Below are 27,931 nucleotides of genomic sequence, written 5' to 3' on the forward strand. Positions count from 1 at the left end.
CCCAAGTGGTAAAACATTGGCTTATTGCTGCAAAAAAAGACCGTTAAGAGAATATGCGCATATAATTAACTATCTAGGCCAAGAGCAATTTATATGCAGTACTTTAAAAATAAAGGTATTATTGAATAGGGATTCATCAGAATTTAATAACACCACGTACCCATTCTTAACCATATTGAGCATTCGGAGCCGCACTTTTAAAGTACAGCTAATAGAATGTTCTCTGTGGATGTAAACTTCTGATCAATTGATAAAAACATGAATAATAAATGAGATAGTATGACACGAAAGAATACCACTACCTCCAAGGTAACGAAACGGAGAGCCAAAAGAGTTATTCCAGGAACATCCAAATTAATGATTAATTCAATTGACTGGCCTGGTTCCTCGATAATACTGCTTGATGTAAAGGCATCAAATCCCCAAACAATAAATCAAGATTACCAAATTAATATGAATTCGTTCAAAGAAGATAAAGCAATTAGTACAACTCATTCAATGGTTTTTACATTAGATAATAAGAATCATCTCAATAATCGCCGTCAAGATGTTCCAGGCACTTCAACTATAAAGATGGCAGATAGGAAAACTGCATATATAAATGAGGACACACAACATATCAAATATCCCGAAATGATAGGGAAACGACTATTTCAAATGAATAAAGACCCTAGTTCACAGACTCAGGATAAGTCCCGAAAATCGCTGAATAATAAACCCCATGATCATACGGCACTACATCGAACAGTACCAATTAATAATTTCACATCAACAGTGGGTTCAAATCAAGATGAAAGTGCATCTGACATGAATGTTCGGCCGTTTACTAATCATATGGCAGGTACAGCTTCCAAATATAAACTACGTGATCTGTCAAAAACAGCCGCACCTCCAACACCTGGCACATATACTGTGTTTCATATCAATCAAAATTATATCCACGGTAATACCGATGGTTCATAGGGTTTTGTCAGCAGTTCTGATGAGATTATAATTAATAATAGAAATTTGTTGTATATTTATGTATTTACGTATTTGTGTAGATAGGTTAACTAATGCTATATCGGATATATCGATAGTCGCAACTGGTTGACAAATTATTAATCGAAAAATGCGACATAAAAATGTGTCTTAAAAAAATGACAAAAAGAGCAACATAGTGTTCCTCCAAATTTGATTACAAAGCTGTCAACCGGGTATTGTCCACGAACTCCGAAAGTAAAAGTCACAATATATTTGAAAATTATTTATAAAGTAACTGAACCCATTGAAGTTGTAATCAATTGAATTATCTCTTAAGTATTGAGAATCAATACGAATCAAACTAAATCAAGAAAATCCTAACTAAAATGTCTACTAACAAAATTGCTGTTTCTACTGCGGAAATTGGAAGTTTTACTACTGTATCCAATGGTCCATTCCCAGTCTATAATGATGACCAAATCTTAATTAAGGGTATTGCATATGCTGCTAATCCAACCGATTGGAAACATATTGCAAACAAATGGGGTGCACCTGGTTCAATTGCTGGTTCTGATGCTTCTGGTATTGTCTATGAAGTTGGTAAAGATGTCAAAGGATTTGAAGTTGGAGATTTTGTTTCAACAACTTTACATGGTAATTACAGAAAAGATAGAGGGGGATTTGCTGAATATGTTATTGCTGATCCAGCTACCACTGTCAAATACGATAAATCTAAGTTTTTAACTGAGCCTTTACCTGTTGGAAAAACTCCATCTAGTTTAATTAATACTTTTGAAGGTGCTGCTGCTATTACTTTAAGTTTAGCTACTGTTGGATTATCATACAGTCATTCTTTAAAGATCACTCCTGACCTTAAGGGTAACTCTGAAAAATATATCTTAATTTGGGGAGGAGCCACAGCAACTGCAATTCTTGGTATTCAAGTTGCTAAATTAATTTATGGATTGAAAGTTATCACTACTGCTTCTAAGAAGCATCATGAATTTTTGAAATCATTAGGAGCTGATATCACTTTAGATTATCGTGACTCTGATGTTCTTGAACAAATTAAGAAAGCTGCTGGTGGAAAGATTTATTATGCTTTTGACACTGTTTCTTCCAAGACCACTTACCAACAAGTCTATGATGCTACCGAAGGATCACCAGTCAAGAGTTTTGACAATTTATTGTTCTTAGGTAAGGACGACCTTAAGCTTAGATATGATGACAGTGCCAATGCCAGATTTGGTGCTACCTTGGTTTATTTAGCTAATGGTGAAAGCCAAAGATTAGAAACCGTTATTGAAGCTACTCCAGAATTGTTAGCTGATTATAATAAATTTTGGTTTGAATTATTACCACCACATGTTGGCCAATTAAAGAACCCAGAACTTATAGTTTTAAAGCCAGGATTTGAGTCTGCTAACGAAGCACTCGCTTTATTAAAAGAAGATAAAGTTAGTGGAGGGAAAGTTGTTTTTAGAGGATAAAAGGTTTACTCCTTACTGTGTGATAAAACTTAACAAGACCAAAAACCCCCTTTTTTTCCCAATTTATTATTTTAAAATATTTCTATATAATACAATTATCGTAAATTCATATTTATTTGTTACTTTACTTTGGGGTTATTTATTTACTAGCCCACTTTGTTGTTTTTTCATTTGTTGTGAATATAAAAGGTAATTGTAACCGTTCAGCGTAGTAAAACATACTGAAAAAAAATATCTGATTAAGATTTGGTTGTGGTCACAAACGCAACTGCGACATTTCCGTAGTATTTTTCTTTTCCTATTCATAATTCCGCACCCTTTATACTGGAAATATGCCAAACCACTAAAAAAAACTTATTGTTACCACATTAATTGGATAACGAGACGGTAAAATAAATGATTGCGTTATGAGGGTGGGCTTTTGTATTAATCTAATACGATATATTATGGTATGATTTGAGGAGTAATACATACATACCCCAAAAAAGTGGGTTGTCACTGATGGATTAATGTGTCAGAGTTAGATCCCTGATATGTAAAACCTCAGGAATAAACAAAACGATTGTCCATCTCAACGGATGTACGACACGCAACAAAAAACAGCATATTATTATATTTGTTCATGTATATTTTGCGTAAAAGTAAGTGGAATTGATGGAACCTGAAATCCTTCTGGTGTGTAATTCGTCAATTGATCTCATTGTATGTACGTCTATGCCACTATCAGTATAAGTCAAAAAGGTTCATAGATTTTGCAATCATGGTTAATGTTAATGTGCAGGGGTGCAATGTATAGCAAAACCGGCTGATTTTCATTCACAAACAAAGCATTATTATTGGAACCGCAAAAAATGAAGTTCTGGGGGGCTAATAATTTAACTGAATATGGGGGTGAGGTATACAATCAAGAGGAGTAATAAAATCAAATTAAACAAAAGAAAAAAATGTCCAAAAGATGATTATTAATTATTTTTTAACCGTTAGTTGCGAGAGGACTATACATGCAGGACAAACCCAACTGCCGAAAATTCAAATTTCTCATACATGCATGGTTGCATTCAATTTTCAATACATATTTCGTTTCCTCCAAGGCAAATATTTCATATAGGCGGAGGATTCGTATTATTGAAGCCGAAAGCTATGCCATGTTAGTGAGATGTTGCGTTTGTGCATTTATTTTTTATTAATAATTTTATATTCATTATGCATATACTTATATTTTTTATTATGATGTTTGTTGGCCGATATATATATATATATGTCAAATTCTCTTGTTCTAGAATGTATTTAAATTTACCTACTTCTATCAAAATATTAACAATTTTATTTATTTTTTCGATTTCAATAATTTGAAAAATCGATTGGATTGTTGTCTTTTTTGATTTATAAGTTTAAATCCAATAGTAATTTTATAACATAATGTCTCGTAAAGCAGCTGTCATCTCTGGATCTTTAGAAGAGGGTAAATTGGCTGAAGTCGTTACTATTCCCTTACCAGCTATTAAACCTACTGAAATCTTGGTCAAGTCTGTTGCTTTCGCAGTCAATCCTACAGATTGGAAACATATTGTTTATGGGTTAGGAGCCAAAGGATCTATTGTTGGATCTGATGTTTCTGGTATTGTTGAGGAAGTTGGATCTGAAGTTAAAGATTTTGCCAAAGGTGATATTGTATCTGCATTTATACATGGTAATATTAGTGATAGAACTGGTAATTACACTGAATACGCAATCTTAGATCCTGCAACCGTTGTTAAATATGATTCCAGTAAATTCGATGTTAAGAAAGTTTTGAGTGTTGGTAAGCACGAATCTTCTTATTTGAATACTTTTGAAAGTGCTGCATCTGTTACTTTAGGATTAGTGACTGTTGCCATTTCATTTTCTCATTCATTAAAATTGGATCTTAATAAGGAAAACAATAAAGACAAATATTTATTAATTTGGGGTGGTGCAACTGCTACTGGGGTTTTAGCTATTCAATTAGCTAAATTGATCTTTGGTATTAAAGTTATTACTACATCATCTCCAAAGAATTTCGACTTCTTGAAATCATTAGGAGCTGATTTGACTTTTGATTATAATGATTCTGAAGTCGTTAGTAAGATTAAAGCTGCTGGTTCAGGTAAGATTGAATATGGTTTAGATACTATTGCATTCCCTGAAACTTTCCAATCTGTTTATGATGCTACCGAAGGTGCTGAATTTGTTAAGTTAGATACTTTATTGGGATTGGATGGAAACTCTATTACTACCAAAGCTGGTAGAAAAGTTAGCTATGGTACTACTTTAGCTTATACTGCATTAGGTAAAGATGTTACTTTAGGAACTAAGACCACTAAGGCTACTCCAGAATTATTAAAGGATTATAAGGAATTCTGGACCAATGTATTACCTAAATATATTGGAGAATTGAAATCATCTAATTTGAAAGTATTAGAAGCTGGATTAGAAAGTAGCAATGAAGCCTTAGAATTATTAAGACAAAATAAGGTTAGTGGTGAGAAGGTAGTATTTAGATATTAGGTTTAATAAACTTAATAAGTTTAATAAATTTAAGTAGTCTAATAAGTTTAATTAGTTTAATAGATTTTATTAAGTTTACTATGTACATTAATATATTAAAGTTAAATATTATTAAATATATTAATATTTACAGTTGAATTAATTGGTGCAAAAATTAATTAAGCTCACGTTTTATATAACTTATGTGGTAATTAACAAAAATACGTCAAATTTGGACTTTAACACAAACTACAAACGATGGAAAAGGGTTCAAATCGAAACATTACTCCACAAATGTCAAAGAGTTCTCCTCATTTAGATTTCATCTCTTATCGCTATTAAGCGGTAAATGATCACTACTAATAATATGTATATAACCACAAACAGCCATAGTTAATGGAGCTGATCATTCATTTTGGTTTGTGTAATATTCGCTCGGCTACCTGCAGGACGCCTACCCATTAAGGATTAGAGACGGTCAATGAAATTGGAGTGAATGATTGCAACTGCAACTTTTCAGTAAATGGAGTTAGTAACCCAGGTGGGTATAAGAAGTTAAGTTTATTGCATGCTTATTAGTTACAGAGTTATTTCATTTATGATATTAAACAGTATAGCCTGGTCAAGAACCTGGCTGTGCGGATACTTACTTTTGTGGTTTCTCAGTTTGACACCGTGCGTATAAATAATGTAATGGTACTTCCTAACAGTAATACAAATTATGCTAATGGAGAGATACCCTAACCAGGAAAATATACCGCGCGACGTTACCGGCTACTGGTCCACTAAAAATATCATCATTCAGTCAGTAACTCATCACCAACCTTAATGGTGATAGTCGAAATTCTAATCATTCATTTCTGCTTTTCTTTTTATTTTTCTTTTTTTTTATTTTTTTTTTTTATTTTTCTCCTGTTTATTTTTCACTGAATGATTCTTTGTAATACCGAATCTCTTATAGAGCAGCTAACCAACTTTCAACTTCAGTAGGACACAATTCCTGTGAACCACATACTTAAAACACCTTAGACTTGTCATAACTATCACTCCTCCATAGCCACTCTGTGTCGTATCAAATTCCACGCACTATCACTAACTGCGGCGACCGTTCAGCAATTAAATATAATTAAATTACTAAAAACACTCGAGTACCTTCACCAGTATAACCACCTCCATCATCCACTAGACACCCACCACCATATTATTTCCCATTTCGTATGACTTTCCAATTGTAAGCAATCACAGTCTCCATACAGTCCCAGTCACAGTCCCCATTCCTAACCATGCAGTCGTTAGACTTATCATTTAGATACGATAATGAATCGGATCTATCCTTAATACAACTATGGAAAATCACCAATCCTCAATCCACATGTTCATCTCAGAACAATCATCAAAATTGCATATACTCAAAATATTCCTCTATAGAAAGAATCAATAATAGATCTTGGCGTATTGTCAGTAAAAAGCTTTTGGTTAATAAACCTACTCCTATTACTACATCAGTAACATCCACTACTAATCAACCTACTCCAAATATTAATACAAATAATATTCAACCAGATACTCATCAATATATCCCATTACTGCCTCTTCATACAATAACTGACTTCTCAAAGGATTCCTTATCCGACTTGTTACCTAAACAAAGTCAGTTTATATCATCTCAAAAATATGTATCTTCTGATAATGATAGAAATCTTTTAAATAACCATATAAATAATTCCGCTAGACCATCGTCATTATTCTCATCCCAAAATTCAAAATTAAGTCTTGCATCCCATACTAGAAAATCAACTAATAATTCAACCTTAGAATCTTATACAACTACATCTATATCTGCAAAGCAACCACATTCTGAAAATGACCAATCCAATGTCCTTCAAGTTCCAGTTCAAGTTCATCCTCCTTCATCTAGTTCAGTAAGTCCTTTATTTAAAGATAAACATAACCCTGAACATAGTCATGAAGAGGAACTATATCAAACACGAAGAGAGTCACATTCTCTGACTTCATCTAAATCTCAACATCAACATCAACCTCAACCTCAATCTCATGCGTCTTCTCATAATTCTTCCAAAAATATGTTCTATATTGCCAATTCTCCTTCTCCTCCTCAGAAGAATCAACAAGATGCTGAGCACATCATTAGTTTAAACCAACAACTAAACCCTCAACCACAAAGATCATCTAATCTGTTCCACCCTCAACCTGTAAAAAGGCAAAGCTCATTATTTAGTTCTACCAATCAAATACAAACCAAGTCAATTAATGAGTTGGATTCTCATGATGAAAGTGGATATTCTTCAACTGATATAGATGAAGATGAAGATGAAGATGATATTTATGAAGAAGAGGAAGAAGAGGAAGACGATGATAATGAAAATGAACAACATAATGCAAAAGAGATAAATGAAAAAACACAATTACAATCTAAACCTGAATTCGGTAAACATGATGAAAATAATCATCCAGAATTACCTAAATCAAGTTCCAAAATATTCTTTGATGCTCGTAGAGCAAATTTATTACATGGATTAAAAAGTAATAATCAAAAATCAGAAAAGATCATTATTAATACTAAATCAAAAAGTGCTGGCACTACCGATAATGAGAATGATAGGGAATGGTTATCTGTATCTTCTGAAGATGATCATACTAATAAATCACTTGATGGTCAAAATCATCATGCTTTAGCACCTTTACAATTTAATAAAATTGTTCCTACCATATCTCATGGTTCAAATATTTCTTCAACATCAACTGATATTTTACCTATCGTTGAAGAAAATGTTAATTTAAGTTCTACTAGTCGATTTACTCCTCAAGGTTCTATAAAGAAACCAAGATCATTATTATCGGGTTTATTCTTGAATGAATTAGCAAATGTTTCTCATGATGCTTATAATCTGTATAATAATGATGGAGAGAATTCAAAACCTGTCTTGAAGAGATCCTCAACCACTGGTATAATAACAACGACTCAGCAACAACAACATAATCCACCTCAAAAACTAAAATCAGTTATTGGTTTTACTACAAAGCGTCCAACATTAATACTTAATAAAAGATATACTTCAATGACTGATATACGTCATAGATCATCTAGTCTTCTTCCTGATCAACAAGTTTCTGAGAATCTAGAAATTAATCAAAATCAAATTGATAGAAACGGTGCAGGCACTGGTTCTGATGCTCATAGCGCTACAAGTCATGAAGAGCATCTCTGGTTCAACAGTAAAAATAAGCAGAAATCAATAGTTGGTGTATCATATAGTACAGTCACTCTGGCCATGTCTGCAGCTATACCTTCGAATTATACTTCAGATAGTAATGATAATAAACCTCATACATCGATAGAATCGAAACCAGATCATGAAACATTATCATCAAGTCTTCATAGAATATCAAGATCGGTTTCAAATAATTCCATAAGGAATATCTTACTTCCCAAGCAAACTTTGAACTTATCAAGATTATATACAAATTCAAAATCAAAATTTGGAAGATCAGAAACAAGTTTTGAATCTGATAAATCTAATTTTAATCAGCTTGAAGGAAGTACATCAAAGCCATATCATCTTAAACCATTGACTCCAAAGTATCCCCAAGTACAGGTTTCACCATCAACTCCAATTTCAACTTCACCAGAACTTTCAAATAAAGTTCTTAAAGATCCAGAAGATGGAATCACTTCGCTGCCTAATGTAAAAGCTGAACCAATTGAAATGTCACCCAGTACTAAACGAAAAGAAATGTTATCATCAGAACTAAGTGAATCACTTAAAGAATCTATCATCATTGATTACAAATTAGGAAAAATCCCTCTACCTACTAGAGTCATAGATAGTGATAAAATTATGAGAGCTAATGGTATGGCCACTGTAGGAGGTGATGATAGTGATTTTGATGATTATCATGCAAAGGGGTGGTAAAATATATATATATGTTGTTTTCTAATGCTAATCCTAGTATTCTCTTAAAAGTAATGGTTTGGTTTATAAATTCCTATAGTGTACAAATATATATCTTCTTCTATGCTTTTATATTGTATTTGTAGTAATTGTATTTGTAGTTGTAATTTCAGTTGCAGTTGCAGTTGCTGCAGTTTTCGGTTTAGTTGCAAATCGTAACCAGGAAAAAAAAACTTTAACATTTTGAGCAGCGCAAATATCGGCGATATCTCATTACGTTAAAAATTATGTCAATCTGCAATTAATTAATTTACTGAATTCATCTATTGGAAGCGCAAGATAATGAAGACCGATTACTATGAACTTCTAGAAGTTGAAGTATCGGCAACTGATTCCGAACTTAAGAAAGCATATAGGAAGAAAGCTCTTCAACTACATCCTGATAAGAATCCTGATAATGTTGAAGAAGCCACTCATAAATTTGCATTAATTCGAGCTGCTTATGAAGTATTAAGTGATTCTAATGAAAGAGCTTGGTATGATGCTCATAAATCATCTATTCTTCGTGAAGATGATGATTATGGTTATGATAATGATGATGAAGTGGAAATGACTATCCCCAGTATATCTATTGATGAAATTATGAGATATTTTAATTCATCACTTTATGAAAAAATTGATGATTCACAAGCCGGATTTTATAATACAGTATCTAGATTATTTGAAAGATTAGCATCAGAAGAAATTATTCATGGTAAATCACAAAATCAAGCAGAATATTCCAAATATAAAGATGATGATTTAACTAATATTAATGCTATAGATCCTTCATTACTTTTATTTCCAAGATTTGGGAATTCTAAATCAGATTATGTGGAGACTATACGGCCATTTTATAATTCATGGCTGAATTTTTCAAGTGTAAAGACTTTTAATTGGAAAGATGAATATAGATATTCAATGGCTCCTGATAGACGAACTAGACGTATGATGGAAAGAGAGAATAAAAAATCTAGAGATACTGCCAGAAAGGAGTATAATGAAACCATTCGAAGTTTTGTACAATTTGTAAAGAAGAGAGATCCTCGTGTTAAAATTGGAATTAATGAATTTGAAAAACAAAAGAAGAAACAGAGACAACAAGAATTAGAACAGCAGATTAAACAACAAAAATTGAAATCCATGATAGATGATAAAAAGAAAACTAATTTCACAGCTCAAGATTGGCAACAACTATCGGTAGAAGAATTACAAGAGCTTGAACAAATGTTGGAAGATGAATATAACTTATCATCTGATTATGACTCTGATAGTGAATTTGATGAATTTGAAAACCCAGAAGATGAAGTCATTGACACTTACGAATGTATTATCTGTGATAAGTACTTCAAGAATGAGAAACAATTCCAAGTTCATGAGAATTCCAACAAGCATAAAAAGAAGTTAAAGCAACTCAAATGGGAAATGAAGAAAGAAGGTATAGATTTAGGGATCGATAAGGACGATATTGATTTGGATGATTTTGAGACTGCTAGTAGTGAGTTCTCTGATGGAGATGACCAAGTCATTGAGCCAGAAGATGCAGTGAATAGAGATATTGATGATGATGATGATGAATTAGACAATTCCTCCCCAGAAGCTCCTGTCCCAGCAGCAGTTCCACAAACGTCTAAGCTTGACTTTGAAGTGGACGATACAATAGATAGTGATGAAGAGGTACCTGAAAAGGAAGTTGCCGAAGTAATACAAGCAACCGATAGTATTAAGTTAACAGAAATTGATGAAGACACTGATGATGACTGGTCCACCACCAGTAAGAAAAAGAAAGATAAGAAGAAAAAGAAGAAGAGTAAATCTACTGAAGTATCCAATAGTAATAGTAGAGAATCTACACCAGTTCCAATTCCAGTGCCAATTCCTTCCTCAGGTACTGACATATGTACGGTATGCCATTTAGAGTTCAATTCTAGAAATAAACTATTCCAGCATATTAATACAACCGGCCATGCATTGGCTCCTAAGGCTAATAAGAAAAAGAAATCGAAGAAGAAGTGATTGATGTATAGTCTATAGAATCCCTTATATTATGTAATACTATTATGTAATACTATTTAAGCTTATTTAGATACAACAATACCCACTTTGGACTTTTTGATTTTAGCCATAACTGGTTCACTAATACCTTTATTACCCATAGCTCCAAGCCCTTCACCTTGAATCCATCCCATTCTCTCAAGTAATTGTCTACCTATATTACTTCTATCAATTTCTGGAGCTTGAGCTCCCACAATATCTCCTTCTTTAAGAACGGCATGTTGTGGTTTACCTCTTCTAGTCTTTGCTTGATCAGAAGCTTCAAACTCTTCTTTAGGTCTTTTCTTGTCGGTTCTATGGAAAATCGGTCTTTGATTTAACATATGATTTATTTCATTATATCTTGGTAAGTAGTGGAATGTACCTCTATACTTAGATACTTTTATGAATTGATTTAAACCTCTATTACCACATTTTTTGGATTTTAAATTATAACCTTTAGCCATTTTAGTTATAGTTTTATTCCCATGAGGATCTAATGGTGGGAAACTCATATCTTGTCTATCAGAATCATGAAGGAATAATTCGAATTCTCTTTTCATATCTCTGATATGGATAGAGAATTCATAAATAGCTAATAAATCATGTTTATCTATACCATCTTGTAAGGCAGCATCTCTCTTATTTTGCTTTCTATTCTTTCTACCTTGACGATGAATTTCATACTGATCCATTAGAGATTCTCTTAATTCATTATCCAAATCAAATTGGTCCAAGTTAGGACCTCTTCTTTTGGGTTTGTATTGAGGATCATACGAATCTAATGACAAGAAATCTTGAGACTTACTGGCTTTGGCATATGATACCAATGATTCAAGATCATCATCGTCTTCTTCCTCTGAGTCATGTTCAACTATAAGTTCTTCATCCTCAGATGAATCTGAAATATAAACATCATCATAATCCTCTTCTTTGGCTTCATTCTGACTATCCATGAAGGAAGCAGTTATGAATTTTAAGAAACTAGGAATCCGGTGCTCTTTTACACCATTGGCTAAGGCATAGTCGATGATTTCATCTTCATCAATCCATACACCTTCATCTTCAGAACCAGTGAGTTCTAAACATCTTGTGAAGTATTGGTTCTTAATTCCGTACCGTAAATTACTCACGGATATCTTTGATACATCAAACTCGTAATCTTCAGGAAGAAATCCGTACTCTGGATCTTTCAGCTCTTCTTCAATCTCTTCTTCGATTTCTTCATCTGTTGGCTCCTTATCATTTGGATCTTCTTCGTAATATTCGAATTCACTCAGATCGTTTTCATTTTCATCTTCATCTTCATCTTCATCTTCATCATCATCATCACTACCAGCTTGAATGCCTCGTATTACATTGGCAATGTAATCACGATAGAGAGCTGCCTTATCTTCAGACTCGATCTCATGTTTGCTTGTGAGTGGAAGCTCTATCGTACTATTTCCAGAATCATCTCTAAATGTTGTCATCAGTACTTTTCCTACTGTCAACGTAGGATCATACTCTGTTTGGTCAACTGTAACCTCTTTGATAAGAGTAGTAGTATCGGGTTTAATTACTCTTTCACTCAACTTTTTATCTCCTTTCTCATCTATACAAAAGCCAGACTTTAGTCTAAGACTGGTTACTGCATTATCTGTGATTGATAAATTTTTTACAAGATCTTCCTGTTGGACTTCGGAGAATCCTTCTGACTCATCTTCTTCATCTTCAACTACAACAGGTTCTGCTTCTGGAGATTCGGCTTCTAATACTTCTACATCTTCAACTTCAACATCAATATCATTTGCATTCTCATTCTCAATGTCTTTGACTACCTTTTCTTTAATCTGCTCTACCTTTTTAAGTAAATCTCGACTTGGATCGTATACCTCTTTGGCCTTAACAAATTCAATGGGTTTATTACGAAGTGCTCGTCCTAACGTTTCTCCTTGATGGTTTGCTGTATATTTTACTTCATCTATTAATCGTCCTGGTCGTTTAGAAAGCTTTTGCATAGTAGTAGACGGTATATATACATTGGCTTCAGTATCCATAAGTTCAGGTACATCGATGCCATGGTACCCTGTACTATGATTATTAGATGTACCTTTACTTTTCCGTTTTCTACTACTTTGACTGGGTCTAGACTTGGCCTTACTCTTTGGGAATCGACCTCCACCACCTTTATACTTCTTTACCATAATAATTTCACGTGTTATATAAGGATATATTGAAATTTATACTGTACTTTAAGGTTTATTATGAGATAATGTCGTTAATACAAATCCGGTTGGATTGCGCTTTTGTTGTATGCAGGCCAAAGATTAACTAAGGCCCATGCCCCCGCGAATACATAATATATCTCATAGTTAAGGTAAAGGTGTCAAAGGTGGTAATGTAATTTTATTTACGTGTAGTATCATATATTTAATGGTACATTATTAGTATTAGTATTGGTATATAATAAGTTGGACTCGGAGTATGTCGCAGATTAATGATTCTAGTGATAGTGATAATACTACGGCGCCTACTTCAAGTATGAGTCCCAGTCCTTCTCCGTATACATTTTCGCAGATGTGGCAACTGATAAGCAAAGTCATTGATAAGGAGAGTGAAGACAATAAGGAAGTTATAAGTGATCCAATAGTTATCTTAGGAAATTCATATGATGAAGTAGAGAAATCAGAATCAGCCATAAAATCAAGAATATGTTTAACTTATCGATTTGGATTTGAACCTATACCTCGATCACTTGAGGGACCAAATCCTCTCTATTTTGTATTTAATCCTAGTTTACTACCAAATATTCATAATATCCCTCGAATAGTAGATAAAAGCAATTTCGTTACCGATGTGGGGTGGGGATGTATGATAAGAACTTCTCAAAGTTTATTAGCTAACAGTTATATCAAGGCAAGAGAGAGTAAACAACAATCCTCTTTAGAGAATGAAACTGATATTGATCTTGATACTGATAAATTTGATAAACAGGTTATTGACTTATTCAAAGATACTCCCAATAGTCCATTTTCATTACATAATTTCATTCAAGTAGCCTCTGATCTGCCATTAAAAGTTAAACCAGGTGAATGGTTTGGACCAGATGCTGCATCTGTATCAATCAAACGATTATGTGAGAAATTGAATAGAACTGATCTAGATGAATCATTCCCTAAAATAAAAGTATTAATAAGTGAAAGTACAGATATTCATGATTCAGAAGTAACAGATATATTTAATAATACAGATACTCTGGCCTTGTTAATTCTTTTCCCTGTTAGATTAGGGATAGATAAAGTTAATTCATATTATCATAGTAGTTTAAAACATTTACTTTCATTACCTCAATCGGTTGGTATTGCAGGAGGTAAACCATCATCATCATTTTATTTTCTTGGATATCAAGGTTCTCAATTAATTTATGTTGATCCTCATCGTCCTCAGTCTACTAATGAGCAGACAGATTATGATTCTTATCATACTTTAAAATATAATAAATTGGATATAAATAAACTAGATCCTCTGATGATGATTGGGATTTTGGTTAAAGATCTACAAGATTACAATTCATTTAAGCAGTCATGTCATAATGATTCCAATAAGATTATTCATTTTCCTAAAGAAAAAGTTGTGAATTTCCAGAGTCAAAGTAATGTAGCTTCAGAATTTATTAATATAGGATCATGTGATTTACCGCCCAATGATGAATTCATAAATATTAGTCAAGAACTGCAAAATTCTGGTAATGTAGATGGATTCATAGATCTCGGTAATGAATTCTCAGTAGCTGAAGAAGAGGCTGAAGATGTTGAAGATGCTGAACAAGATGGTTGCGAAAATGAAAATGAAATTGAAAATGAAATTGAAAATGAAATTGAAATTATTAAGGAAGAGTCGCCTGTCCAGATTGAGCCAATGAATCAAATAACTGACAACGACGACTCACGGGTGCTTACTGAAACTGAGTCTACTGATAAGATTGAAGAATATGAATCTATATAGGCATAGAATATACGGGTATATTGCATAGTTAATAAATTATGGTAGTTAGAGTAGGAAGAGGAGAAGGACGAGGACGAAGACAAAGACGTGTGCGCACCCAAAAAAAAGTAGTATACTGAAAAGTCTAGTAGACTTTGACTTTTCTGGTCACTAATTAACTACTAACTACTGAACCAATAGAGTTAATATGGTTTTAACAGATAGTTTAAAGATATGTACAGTATGTGCATCCAATAATAATAGATCTATGGAAGCTCATAAGCAACTACGAGATGCAGGATATAATGTCAAATCATTTGGTACTGGTTCAGCAGTTAGATTACCAGGTCCATCTATAGATAAACCTAATGTTTATGAATTTGGAACACCATATGAAGATATTTATCAAGATTTAATAAGTCAAAGTTGTAGAAAAATGTATGAAGCAAATGGATTAATTCACATGTTGGATAGAAATAGAAAAGTTAAACAAGCACCAGAAAAGTGGCAAAACAATGCTTATGCTGGAAATTTTGATTTAGTAATAACTTGTGAAGAAAGATGCTTTGATAGCGTGGTGGATGATTTAATGTTTAGAATGTATAGTAGAGATGATTCAAATGAAGTAAGGCAAGTTGTTCATATAATTAATGTTGATATTAAAGATGATAATGAAAATGCACTTCTAGGAGGTAAAGGTATTTTAAAATTAGTTAATATGATTCATGACTTTAGACAAAAGAAGAAAGATCAATATGAAGATGAATCTGATGTAATTCTAGAAGATCAAATGATGGGTATATTGACAGAATGGCAGAAAGACCATACTCATTTACCCACCTTATATAGCATATCGTACTACTAGTTTAATGTAATTAATAAAAGTACTCACTCATAGAAATAGCCGTAGAGTTAATTGTAGTTTAGTTAATTGTAGTCATTTGTAGTTGTGATTGTCTGTGGTAGTAGTTATTTATGGTAATAGTGTTGTTTATTTGTGGTAGTAGTCTTCGAAATATGTCCCAATATGGACTGAAAAAAATTTAGGAAGAGTATCAAAACACTACTGTTAGAACAACTTACTACTTGTTAACACGGATCCACTATGCCACCAAAGGCTCCACCCAATGCCAAAAAGGCCAGATTGTACAATAGTCGGAATATCCGAACCCATTTGTCGGATTCCAGTTTTGTAGATAAAGAAAAGCTTAATGTTCCAGACTTTTTAGGATCTCGAGAGTTTGAAATCAAGTCATTTGAATTATCACAATTGAATTCGAAATATGCCTCATCTAATCGAGTTTTCCAGAGTTTACCAAGATCATTAAGACGTCGTGCCGCATCTCATAATGTCAAACGTATACCAAAAAGATTAAGAGCTAAAGCTCTTCGAGAAATGAAAAATTCTATTACTGGAACTCCTCCTAAGAAGAAACATTCACGAGGTAGAGCATTGTATAAACTTAATATGTCTAAGAAATTATTAAAATTAGGGAATAATCTTAAACTATTAGGTACTTTGCCTGATCGTGAACTTCTTGGAAAGAAACTTAATATAAGAACTAAAATAAAATCTTTGAATAAACAAATTAGAGAACTTAAATCATCTACTAATAGTCCATTGGCTATTAACAATAAAGTAGGAGCATATGATAATACAGGATATGGTGGATATGCCTCTAGACCCATGGGAAATATTAAATATCATAAGAGACAACGTCAATTTGTATGGCTTCCTACTCATATTTGGCATGCCAAACGATTTCATATGATTAAGCAATATGGTTACCAAATACCTCTTTCACCTACTCAAAAATGTTTCCGATTAATGAGTAGACAAAGCAAAAATGATTCCATTGCTTTTGATACTTCATATTATTCCAGTTTAATCATTAATATCGAAGATGATGATGTTTTTAAGGAATTATTAATATTTATCACCAAATTTCATGTGGCTATTCCCGATAAAATATTAAAAGGTGAAAGAGCTTACAATGATTGGCTTTATATTGAAGGACAACAAATAGGAAAAGGATTTATATTTGCTCATATTGCTTCTCATACTATTATAATTAGAACTTTCCCATCAATTTATAAGGATATATTTAATCATTGTGAAAACTTTTTAATGTGTTCGAGTGGTCTAAACTCCATCTATGATTGTCAATACTCATTGGGAAGTATTGATTTGGTTGGACCATTATCACTTCTCTCTCTCAGTAAGATATTGCACATATATGATGAAGATAAATCTTCCAATATCAAGAAATTATGGTCAGTTTTAACATCAGTCAAAGATACTAAAGCTATTCCTATTGGGTTTAATTTTTCTTTTGATATAATGGATCCAAGATTTTGGAATAAATCAAGTAGAACCAAACATAATAATGATAGTGATTTAGATGCTTATTATGATGCAATTGCATCTATGAACTCAACTACATTCTTAGATCCAACTTCTGTTAAAAATCTTTCAACTCGTGAAGGTAGAACTAAGTCATATGAAAACCAAATGTCAATTAAAGATATTGGAAAGGAATTTGGTAAGATTTCCACTAGAAGTAGAAGTTTAAGTCCTGAAATACTAAAACATTCCCGAATTCCTATTCTATTATCAAAAACAGGAGATCAATCATGGACATTAATAGTACCTTGGTTTTGGGTATTACCTATATGGCAAAAACTAGTCAAGATCAAGCATGTTATACCAGGAGGTATAAAACAAATGAGACAAGTGAATTATGAAAATGGTAAACCCAATTTCCCCAATGATTACCCTTGGTTGAGAGATGGTTGGGAAAATAATCTCTCTTTGGATTCACTTAACCGTGAGAAGTATTATAAACTTCCGAAACATCTTTTGAACTCTAGTCGTCCTGATTTTACTGATTTAGAATTAATAAGTCCATTCCATTGTGATTGGAATTTCCTTAGAACTATCACATTATTACAAAAGTTCTCTGGAATGAGTATTGAAGAGCTTGAAAAGGATAATACTTATGCTGACTATGGAGAGGATCTTTTTATTAGACAAATCAATTCTGGTCATGATTTATTACAATTATCAAAGGATGTACGAGAATTACATTATTATAGATTACCTACAGATATATCAATAAGTTTGTTTGATGAAGAACTTGAATTTCATCAGAAATTTATTACAGGAAACTATACTATTAATCAAGCCCGGTATGTTAATATTGTCAGTCTTCCAGTGATTCAAATTTCTGTTAAATTAGTAGGGAAGGGTAGATTAAGAGATGGTGCAAGAATATATCTTCAAGAAACTGATCCTTATAACTATGCAGCCATTGTAGGATTCATAACTAGTGGAGGTTATAATATTCAATTAGGGATTGCATCAGGTATTGGTTTAGTTAAAGCTGATATCTCAATCAAAGGATCTACAACGTTATATATTAGAAATATTGGTCAAACATCATACTATGCTGCTGAAGCTATTATAATCAAGACATAGATTATGTATTTAGTAATTCTATAGATTATAGTAATTAACAAACTTTTGCAGCTAAATCAATGGCGGGTAATGGAGTGCGGGTTCGTGATTTACCCGGCGCTAATCGAAAAGGTATAAAAAAATCTTGATCCCAGCCAGAAATTTTTAAATTTCTTTAACTTCTTTTAATCTTCATACTTACCTAGAGATGTTGTAGGAGATCAAGAAGTCCTATGATCGTGATATATTAGAGGCATTGCACAGGGCCATGATATGTTGCGCCAACTTTTCTAATGTCTACTATTTTCCCTTTGGGATTTTAGTGATTGAGGAGTGTGGATCTTTCAATTTTTGATTTCTTAACTATCAATAGTGAATATGAAGATTTCAATTCATTATATAAATATTTTTTTAAGTTTGATTCCAAGTCTGGCGATTTGGCTAATTTAAAAATGATTTATTAAATTCTAGTAGTATATTAATAATTTACAAGATAAATATATTATTTCCTATCTATATATTCTTAGTTATACCTTTACCTATTGATAAAGTTTCTTCAGTATTTAAACCATCAACAGGTACAAATCTTGAATGTTCCCACATTCTCATTAAAGATTTTTTAAATAGATTAATATTATAATCTATAATAGTTAATGTCTTATCTTGACTAGCACTTGATTGAATAGATTTATTATCATTTGAATCTTCATTCTTAATTAATGCAACTAATGCTAAACCTCTAATCATTTGTTTTAAATATAGTATAGAACCCAGTGATAAATGACTAACTGATCTTAATTCTCGAGGTTTATTCTCTCCATTTCCATCATTTTCTACATATAAATCATCAAGATCTATAGTTATATCAATAAATTCTGCACATACTTCATAAGTTTGTATATCCACCGGGGATGAATCAGTTGCTACATAAATTTTAGAATTAACATCAAATAAAAATACTTTATCAATTGATGAATGTTGAACTAAATTATCCAACATATTTTCTAATGATGGTAATTCTGGAATTAATTTTTGAACAATTCTTGAAAATGCTTCATAAATAGAATGATCAAAAATTGATGTAAGATAAAATGATACTTGTACACCTTCTAATCCAAGATCTAGTAATTCATCACCAGTTCTTTGCATTATATCTCTTTGAGCATCCATTCTATAATCTTCAGATAATCCATCAATTTTATGAATTAATACTTCAATATTAATCTTTGGATTTACTTTATAAGCAAATTCAATAATCATAGATAAATTAGTTAATGCATTTAAATATTCATCTTGAGAATCAATAACATATACAAGTGCACCTATACTGGAAAATAATCTTTCAGAATCATAATTTGGTTCGAAATAATTTAACTGACCTGGTAATTCCATTACTGATAAATCTATTAATGAAGAGAATTGTTCAGTAGTTGGTTTTGAAGTACTTTCTAAATATAAGGTATCTAATGGTTGCATATTATGAAACACTACCTTACATATAGAAGATTTACCTCCTCTTCTTAATCCCATCAACAATATTGTCGCATTGGTATCTTTGGGATTAGGTAATAATGTCGCTTCCATTGCTAGCTATAATTAAATAATTAAATAATTAGTACTAAGTAATTATATTTGTTATGGTTAACTTTTATATGGCTCTATTTATTTTTTGTTGCTCGCACTGATGAGATAACGGAATTCGTGTAAAGACGAAAAGCGTAAAATAACAACTAGCAAATAGAAAACTATGTGAAGTACAATTATTATATAATAGGCTATATGTTTATTAAGTATATTTATTATTTATTATTTATTTACATCATATTGAGATCTCTATGGTCTTAAACGTCTTGGATCTCTTGGGAATAACGAAGCTCTACGGATATTCTTCAAGTCTAAGAAAAACATAACAACTCTTTCTAATCCAATACCTCCACCAGCATGAGGTGGACATCCATAAGTAAAAGCATCAACATATTCTTGTAAACCTGGAACATGCCAGTCAACTTCATGAGCAGCTAATCTTTCTCTTAATAATTCTGGATCATGAACACGTTGAGCTCCTGATAAAATTTCTTCACCTCTCATAAAGAAATCATAAGAATTAGAATATCTTGGATCTTCAGGATCTGGCATGGTATAGAATGGTCTAACAGCCAATGGGAATTTATCTAAGATATAGAAATCAGTATCATATTTATCTCTAACCAATTTACCTAATAATTTTTCATTTTCAGTAGATAAATCTTCAAAATCATCAACTTCCTTTCCAGCAGCTCTTAACATAGCAATACCTTCTTTAAAGTGAAGTCTAACCATTTTACCATCATGAGGAATTTTAAATTCTTCAACTGGGAATTGTTTTCTAACAGTAGCAATTTCTTTACCATATCTGTTTTTCAATTCAGTAAAGATAAAAACGAATAATTCCATTAAGACATCAAGAACTTCATCATAATGTTCTTCAAATGCCATTTCTAAATCTAAACCAGTGAATTCAGTCATATGACGATGAGTATTTGAATTTTCAGCTCTGAAAACAGGAGCAATTTCGAAAACTTTTTCGAAATCAGCAGCAATTAATTGTTCTTTATAAAATTGAGGGGATTGAGCTAAGAAAGCAGAACCTTTAAAATAATTAATTTCAAAGACATTAGCACCACCTTCAGATGCAGCACCAATAATTTTTGGAGTATGAACTTCAGTGAATCCTTTCTTGGTTAAGAATTCTCTAAATAATAAACAAACTCCAGATTGAATCTTGAAGATAGCTTGATTTGTTGGAGTTCTTAAATCAATAACTCTAGCATCTAATCTAGTATCTAAATTAACAATTGGAAGTTTAAGAGCTTCAGCTTCAGCATCAGATCTAGAAGCATCTTCAATTAATAATGGTAATTGTTCTGGAGTTTCATGAACAGTATGAATTTTATCAACATGAATTTCAACATCTTGAATGGTAGATGATTTAATTAATTCATCAACTTTACGAACAGTACCATAAACTACGACAATAGATTCTAAATTAATAGATGAGGCCCATTTAACCATTTGTTTAGAAATAGCCTTTTCATCAGTATCTTTATTGGCTCTTAATAAAGCTTGAATTAAATTGGATTGTTGTCTTAAAGTTAAAAACAACATAGTAGCACCTTGTTGTCTGGTATTATGAACTCTAGCTCTAAAGATAACTTTTTCTCCATCATTAGCTGCGGATAAGTCCTTAATTTCAACTCTCTTTTCATTATTCTTAAAGGCAGAATTAATTAATGGATACTTACCATATTTTTCCTTGGCTGGATCTTCACCAGCAGCAGCTTCCTTTTCAGCCTTTTCTTGTTCCAATTGTCTTTGTCTTTCAGCTTTCTTTTCAGCCTTTTCCTTTTCCTTTTGTAATTTCTTCAAGGCCTTCTTGGATAATGGTTGGCCATCTTCTCCGAGAATTACTGGTTCATTTGAACTTTCAGTAGAACCAGAAGCCTCTACAGCAGCAGCTACTGGAGCCACTTTACTTTCGTCAATGGTCAATTTTTCAACACCTTCAGCAGACATGATTTCTGATGATTTGTACTATCTGGGGATCACCTGTTACAACTATGACTATTCTTTTTTTTATAGTCCACCAAAAATTTTCAGCGCATTATGTAATCGCACTGGATGCAATTTTATTATGACTACGTAGTGTGACTACATACTCATACTATAATTAATAGTGACTATATACATACTGACTATTACGATGACTATATATTATACATTGTCTATTTGTGTATCTGCTTTCTCTTGCTCTTGTACTTTCTCCTTTTCAGCTTTCTGTAAGGCTGCCTTCCTCTCTAATCCCTCTCTAATCTTTCGCTCTCTTCTTTGTTCCTTAGTTTCCTCAGCGGGCTTCGATGGCCGCGAGCTAAAGAGACTAGTCTCTATTGATGCATGTAATTGGTCCATTTTCTTAAAGTTTTCTCTGAATCGGTCGTGAGAGAGTCTGGTGAGTACATCTAAGTACTGTTTGGTAACTAAAAGGACTGACTCATCTCGCACATTTAAATATCCAATTGGTACATCCAACTTTATGGATATTCTAATAGCAACGATATTATTACTTCCTATACCTGATTCTCGGAATCCACAATTCATAGCTGTAGTATATAATAACTTAGCAGTATCTTGATCTCGACACTTGACATGAAGTATAAGTGGTTCGAATTTATATAGGATATATCTCGTATTAATATCAGTTGGGATTTGTTCTTCACTAGTATGGAATTCTATATTGTGATGCCAATCATCAAGGTCATCGGGATCATGCGTAACAAAGAGCCATCTTCCTTGGTTCCCCTTTGCCCCTATCTTGGTATCACCTTGTTGTACTTCTTTAACACCCTCTAAAAAGACAGATACTCTACCCGAACATGATGATGTAGTGACCATATGGTCGTTGGAATTAATGAGATGGATTATTGGTAAACATTTGACATCTACTGTACCCTTAGGAGATGCATCTGGTGAATCTTCACTATTCAATGCCAAATCTTTAAGAATGGCCTGTTTCTTCTGATCAAACGAATCTTGCATCGTTCTACTTCTACACTGCTGTTGAGGTGTAACTGTTTCTAATACTTTTATTTAGTTATATATGGAATTTTTCAGGTAAACTTTTCACAGCGATAAGATGCGAAAAATGATGCAAATTCTCTACACACATACAAAAAGTTATCTCTATACATATTTACCAGTTTTAATAATCTCACTTCAATGCAAGTAAAAATTTTCGTTCATCATCATCTGAGAAATTGAATATAGTTTTCACTACCGGTAATAACATATCCCTTTGTTCTTTATGCTCAAAGAAGCCTAGTAATACATTCTTTAAGTATGCTGTATTTGTCTCCTTCTGTTCTCCGCTATCATCTAATGATTGACGTGGAGTTCTTACTGGTAAAGAATCAGTAGAATGACCATTACTGGAAGCAGGAGAACCCTGAGATGACTTCATTTGTCTATATTGTTGAGTGATGATCTTATAGTTTTTCGATAATCTCTCGAATTTTAAGTTGGATTCTTCATTCAATTTCTTAAGTACTCCATTGACATTCTCATACTCTCTCACTTTTTTAGCTGAAAGTTGTAATGACTGTCTCAATGTTTGTATGGTTTGTTGAGTATCTTCAAAAGAATTATCGGGATCAACAACTGCTTGTGAAGATTCCTGTGAGAAACTATTCTCTAGCTCGTTGTTTTTCTCTTTAGATTCATTCAAGTTCTTCTCTAAATCTTGAATTTTCAGCAAGTAACTATCGGTAATTGATTTGAGTTCATCAATTTCTCGTTGCTTTCTTTTTAATTGGCTTTGAATATTGGTCTGTTCATCCAATAATTCTTCTTGAATCCTTTTAATTTCAGATTTATGCTCCGACTCTTTAAGACGTACTTGTTCTTCAGCATCAACAAGTAATCTTCTGATTGTTGAAGCTTCTCTTGTTCTTTCTTGCAAAAGGTTTCTGGCTTCACTTAAATCATCTTCCAAACTCTCAATTCTTATGGATGATTCTTTAGTTTTCATTGACAATTCATCATATTGCTGCTTGAAAGAAAGGTAATCAGAATTGCTGCTTGCTGCTTCCTTAACTATAGAATCATGTTTAGATCTTAATCTTTCCAACTCAGTAACAGCTTTATGCTTTTCAGTCTGTAACTTCTGTAATTCTGCAGATAAAGCTCTTGTCTTTTCAATAGATAATTCTTGTTTGGTGAGTAACTGATTCTTCTCAGCAACTAAGATTTTACTGCTGTGTTGTAAATCAGCATTGGTTGCCTTTAACTTAGTAGCCGTTTGATTTAATTGATCTCTTTGGGAAGTGACATCATTTACTTTTTGCTTTAAATCCTCAATTTGTTTATCCTTATGAATTAAGGTAGTTCTAAGAGTATTGATTTCCAATTTGAGTGATGTGTCACTGCTTTTATATTTAGATAATTCAGTGATCCTGGTGTTTAACCCTTCCTTTTCTGATCTCAATACGGTGATACTCTTCTCTAACAGAGTTATAGTGTCTTCTGCCTTACGTAAATTCTGTCTGACAATATCAATTGATTCATTGAGATTGCTCTCTGACTTCTTTAAGCTTTCAATCTCGGCTACATATTCCTTAGATTTAGACTCATGTTCTTGCAAGGCTTTGTCTAGCTTATCACTAATATCATTCAATTGCTTCTCAAGACTGTCCTTATCTTTGCTGAGATTATCAATCAATAATGACTTTTCTTTTAAGGCTTGATTGTCGTCTATCAATGTTGGAGTACTTTGTTTTAATGACTTTACTTCATCTCGACTTTGAACTAAATCATCTCCTATGTTTTTTAACAGATCTCTCAATTCTTCAACTTCCTCAATTTGTAATCTTAAGTCTTGCTTGATTTTCCTATTTTCTTCAATTAATGTCTTGTTTTCACTTTCAAGTGTTTCTAATGAACTTTTAAGTTTCTCTATTTCCGCATCTTCAACTGTCTCATTCTCTGGTTCATTTTCTGGTTCAGGTTCCTGAGTTCCGTTCTTCTTCTTCTTGGACTTTTTCTTTTTTCCCTTGCTACCATTATTAGCTGGACTATGTACAACTTCTCTTTTTGTCTCTACTGATTTGATTGATGATATCTCTTTTTCTTTTTCGTTGACTGAGTCTTTCAACACCTCAATTTCCTTTTGCAAGGCTTGTACATCTACTGCAGATTTAGCAGCTTCAAGTTCTACATTTAATTTTTCCACTAAAGAATTATGATCCTCTGCTTGTGATTTGAATTGTTCTATTTGTTTCACATTCTCATCTAATTTGGTCTCCAAATCAGTAATTTTATGCTTAAATTCCTCATTTTCCTTTACAGTCGAATTTAATTGATCCTTTAACTTTTCAATCTCTTCATTATCAGCCTCAGTGTCTTGAACTTCTTTCTCTTTAAGTTTTAAAGTTAATTCAGCTTGTGCAGCATTAACTCGTTCTAAATCAGTATTTGATTTATCAAGCTTTTCCGATAGACTGATATTGGATTTTGTCAATTCAGTATTTTCCTTTGCATACCTTCTCATTTCAGCATTCAACATATTATTCTTTTCATTTAATCCATTAAGATACTCTACCAATGCCCCTGCATCGGAAATACTAGACACAGGTGTATGTTCTTTAAGAACTCGTTCGAATAGGATTATCAATTCTCCTTTACGTTTCTCAGTCTTATAGGCTTGTAACAAGATGGGATACTTTTCCTCATATTTGACAAATTTCTTTAATTTGGACACTACTGTCGGAGGTAATTCTACTTTCAAAGGTTCCACTGCTTTTGGAGGTTCCAATACTTTCTGAGGTGTTTGTGGTTCTGGTGATTTCTCTGGTTCTGCTGATGTTTCTGATCTTACAGACTCTGGCTTGTCTGATTTCTCCACTTCCTTATTATGAACTGGATCTGTGCCTACAGACTTTTTGGCCACTGGGGTGGGTGATTTACTTTCAATAACTGGTTCATCTTCTGGTTGAGTTAACTCAGAAGCATCTGGAGTTTGTGTGGCCAACACTTTTGATTCATTCTTTAATTCAGTAATGGGATTCGGACGTCGTTCCGGTCCTGTTCCGGCCTCGTTCAAATTCATATCATTGAAACTCTTCGCCATGTCCTCCGAGAAGGTCTTAAGCTTTGAGAACATTTTGACGTGTTCAACCCAATTGGACTGTAATGGAGAATTATATTGTGAATCGGTTCGAATCCTGAGAAATATTCAGAAATCATTAATTACCTTTGTTGGTAATTGCATGCACGTGACCCGCCGCCGCATATCCGCATATGGCATGGCCTCGTTATCGTAAACTTAGTACAAGCAGAGCAGGATTAATGATCAAGTTCCACAGTTTAATATTAATAATCAGTAGAGTAAGAAGTAATTACAAATGCCTCCGACTGTAAAGGACGTGAAGATATCTCTTGGTAAAGTTCAAATATACCTAGAAGAATTATCGTCATCTATTGAAGAAAGAGAACGATTAATTAGTGTACTTAAACTTACTCCAAGTAGTAATGATAATTATGATTTAATTAGTTTATTACAAAAATTATCTAAATATTTACGATATTTACAAGATGATTTGGAAGTATTGGTTAGACGAGATAGAAGTATTATAGATGAACATATTGGACAATTTCGAGTATTGGCATTAAAGTATAATGAACTTGTTGAGCAAGTATCTAAAGAGGCAACTATAGATGTAGAAGAATATAAATTTAATTTAAATTTAACTTTGGGAGCTAATAGTATACCTAAGAGTGTTAAGGATACTACAGGATCTAAATCAGTTAGATTTAAAGATGATATTGATGAAGATAATGATATATTAAGAAATGAATTAATGGGAACAAGAGCCTTTAAACCATATTCAGATAATGATAATAATAGTACTGATATTGATAGTGAGGCTGAATCATTTGATGCCCAAAGTAATCAACAGATGTTTGCCCAACATCAACAGACACTTAATGAGCAAGATTCTGATCTTGATCTTTTACATCAATCCATAAGGCGACAACATTCAATGGGTATGACGATAAATGAAGAGCTTGATGATCAATTAATTATATTGAATGATTTAGAACTGGGAATTGATCGTGCACAACTGAGACTCAGTAGTGCTACGAGAAGATTAAATGAATTCCGTAAGACATGTAAGGAGAATGGTAGTCTTGTTACCATTATAGTATTGACAGTTATATTAGTATTACTATTGGTGGTTCTAAATTAGAATATAATACATATATAAATATATACACTATATATATATAGATAAATAATTCTATTTTTTAATTTATTTAATATATTTAATTAATTACTTGACTAGAAATTGAAATCGTCATTTTCATCTTCCTCTTCAGAGAAGAACCATATAAATACGGTAATATCTATATAAACAATTAAACCTCCAATAATACTCATTACAGTTGATCCAAGTTCAATTAAATGAGTATGATAAAATGTTAATGGTAAAGCTATTCCACTTATAATTAAGAATCCAGTTAATGATTTACAAAATTCTTGAACTGGAGAAGGACTATTCATATCACTACTATTAAATCTTAAGAAATCATCTCGAGAATTATCAATTGAATTAGATACTATATTAGGTAATGGAGCTATTAAAAAGATTAATATTACCCATAATGTTTTGTAATTATTGTATAATGCACATGATAATAGAATCAATAAGAATCCACTAGCCAAAAATGCTGATAAGAAGATTATCTTATTTAAAGGATTCATCTATGAATATTTAGGGTAGGGTAGGGTAAGGTAAGGATAGTGCTTGAGATGGGAATGAGTTGGCCACTGACTTTGAATTGTTTGTGTGGTAAATCTAGAACGTACTGCGTATATGTGAGTATACCACTATTGATAACACTGACACTAACACTAACACTAAATTTGTGGGGAGCGTAGGCAATGGTGTATGAACCATAGGCAATTGGGATTTAGACTGTTGGCGCATGTTTGTGTTTAGGTGACGGTGCGGCTTCCTTGGCTCCCTCCGCGC

The 27,931-nt window shown here is 32.6% G+C and overlaps 15 protein-coding genes across 15 annotated transcripts; 9 read left to right on the top strand and 6 right to left on the bottom strand. All coding sequences in view use genetic code 12, as the record gives it.

Moving 5' to 3' along the window:
• Window positions 1-279: 279 nt before the first annotated feature.
• RJT21DRAFT_114972 (uncharacterized protein) lies at window positions 280-963 on the top strand (the record flags this gene model as incomplete). Its single annotated transcript, XM_064880303.1, has 1 exon — window positions 280-963. The coding sequence occupies one exon, from the start codon at window positions 280-282 to the stop codon at window positions 961-963; it is 684 nt and encodes a 227-aa protein (XP_064737043.1).
• A 193-nt stretch (window positions 964-1,156) lies between these two features.
• RJT21DRAFT_44721 (zinc-binding alcohol dehydrogenase family protein) lies at window positions 1,157-2,521 on the top strand. The gene has a single exon (XM_064884613.1). The coding sequence runs from the start codon at window positions 1,350-1,352 to the stop codon at window positions 2,451-2,453; it is 1,104 nt and encodes a 367-aa protein (XP_064737044.1). The 5' UTR covers window positions 1,157-1,349; the 3' UTR covers window positions 2,454-2,521.
• A 1,170-nt stretch (window positions 2,522-3,691) lies between these two features.
• RJT21DRAFT_121478 (zinc-binding alcohol dehydrogenase family protein) lies at window positions 3,692-5,066 on the top strand. The gene has a single exon (XM_064882108.1). The coding sequence runs from the start codon at window positions 3,873-3,875 to the stop codon at window positions 4,977-4,979; it is 1,107 nt and encodes a 368-aa protein (XP_064737045.1). The 5' UTR covers window positions 3,692-3,872; the 3' UTR covers window positions 4,980-5,066.
• A 798-nt stretch (window positions 5,067-5,864) lies between these two features.
• On the top strand, window positions 5,865-9,082 carry RJT21DRAFT_121479 (uncharacterized protein). Its single transcript, XM_064882109.1, has one exon. The coding sequence runs from the start codon at window positions 6,242-6,244 to the stop codon at window positions 8,891-8,893; it is 2,652 nt and encodes an 883-aa protein (XP_064737046.1). The 5' UTR covers window positions 5,865-6,241; the 3' UTR covers window positions 8,894-9,082.
• A 78-nt stretch (window positions 9,083-9,160) lies between these two features.
• Window positions 9,161-10,958, top strand: RJT21DRAFT_44730 (uncharacterized protein). The gene has a single exon (XM_064884615.1). It carries the CDS (start codon window positions 9,215-9,217, stop codon window positions 10,925-10,927), a length of 1,713 nt encoding a protein of 570 aa, XP_064737047.1. The 5' UTR covers window positions 9,161-9,214; the 3' UTR covers window positions 10,928-10,958.
• Window positions 10,959-13,154, bottom strand: RJT21DRAFT_44729 (uncharacterized protein). Its single transcript, XM_064884614.1, has one exon. It carries the CDS (start codon window positions 13,129-13,131, stop codon window positions 10,990-10,992), a length of 2,142 nt encoding a protein of 713 aa, XP_064737048.1. The 5' UTR covers window positions 13,132-13,154; the 3' UTR covers window positions 10,959-10,989.
• Window positions 13,155-13,348: 194 nt separating this feature from the next.
• On the top strand, window positions 13,349-15,098 carry RJT21DRAFT_121481 (cysteine protease). The gene has a single exon (XM_064882110.1). The coding sequence runs from the start codon at window positions 13,412-13,414 to the stop codon at window positions 14,930-14,932; it is 1,521 nt and encodes a 506-aa protein (XP_064737049.1). The 5' UTR covers window positions 13,349-13,411; the 3' UTR covers window positions 14,933-15,098.
• SSU72 (RNA polymerase II subunit A C-terminal domain phosphatase) lies at window positions 15,099-15,809 on the top strand. Its single transcript, XM_064882111.1, has one exon. The coding sequence runs from the start codon at window positions 15,120-15,122 to the stop codon at window positions 15,774-15,776; it is 657 nt and encodes a 218-aa protein (XP_064737050.1). The 5' UTR covers window positions 15,099-15,119; the 3' UTR covers window positions 15,777-15,809.
• A 177-nt stretch (window positions 15,810-15,986) lies between these two features.
• Window positions 15,987-18,823, top strand: RJT21DRAFT_121483 (ribonuclease P/MRP protein subunit). The gene has a single exon (XM_064882112.1). It carries the CDS (start codon window positions 16,017-16,019, stop codon window positions 18,387-18,389), a length of 2,373 nt encoding a protein of 790 aa, XP_064737051.1. The 5' UTR covers window positions 15,987-16,016; the 3' UTR covers window positions 18,390-18,823.
• RJT21DRAFT_121484 (uncharacterized protein) lies at window positions 18,824-20,035 on the bottom strand. The gene has a single exon (XM_064882113.1). It carries the CDS (start codon window positions 19,950-19,952, stop codon window positions 18,882-18,884), a length of 1,071 nt encoding a protein of 356 aa, XP_064737052.1. The 5' UTR covers window positions 19,953-20,035; the 3' UTR covers window positions 18,824-18,881.
• Window positions 20,036-20,128: 93 nt separating this feature from the next.
• Window positions 20,129-22,019, bottom strand: DPS1-1 (aspartate--tRNA ligase). Its single transcript, XM_064884619.1, has one exon. It carries the CDS (start codon window positions 21,918-21,920, stop codon window positions 20,202-20,204), a length of 1,719 nt encoding a protein of 572 aa, XP_064737053.1. The 5' UTR covers window positions 21,921-22,019; the 3' UTR covers window positions 20,129-20,201.
• RJT21DRAFT_44757 (tRNA methyltransferase) lies at window positions 22,020-23,026 on the bottom strand. Its single transcript, XM_064884618.1, has one exon. The coding sequence runs from the start codon at window positions 22,938-22,940 to the stop codon at window positions 22,119-22,121; it is 822 nt and encodes a 273-aa protein (XP_064737054.1). The 5' UTR covers window positions 22,941-23,026; the 3' UTR covers window positions 22,020-22,118.
• On the bottom strand, window positions 22,975-26,186 carry SYS3 (Sys3p). The gene has a single exon (XM_064883381.1). It carries the CDS (start codon window positions 26,056-26,058, stop codon window positions 23,113-23,115), a length of 2,946 nt encoding a protein of 981 aa, XP_064737055.1. The 5' UTR covers window positions 26,059-26,186; the 3' UTR covers window positions 22,975-23,112.
• On the top strand, window positions 26,187-27,286 carry SYN8 (syntaxin). The gene has a single exon (XM_064882114.1). It carries the CDS (start codon window positions 26,300-26,302, stop codon window positions 27,143-27,145), a length of 846 nt encoding a protein of 281 aa, XP_064737056.1. The 5' UTR covers window positions 26,187-26,299; the 3' UTR covers window positions 27,146-27,286.
• RJT21DRAFT_44744 (uncharacterized protein) lies at window positions 27,197-27,931 on the bottom strand. The gene has a single exon (XM_064884617.1). It carries the CDS (start codon window positions 27,658-27,660, stop codon window positions 27,238-27,240), a length of 423 nt encoding a protein of 140 aa, XP_064737057.1. The 5' UTR covers window positions 27,661-27,931; the 3' UTR covers window positions 27,197-27,237.

The sequence above is a fragment of the Scheffersomyces amazonensis genome (genome assembly GCF_036850825.1).
Source record: "Scheffersomyces amazonensis strain UFMG-HMD-26.3 chromosome Unknown RJT21scaffold_5, whole genome shotgun sequence".
NCBI lineage: Eukaryota > Fungi > Ascomycota > Pichiomycetes > Serinales > Debaryomycetaceae > Scheffersomyces > Scheffersomyces amazonensis.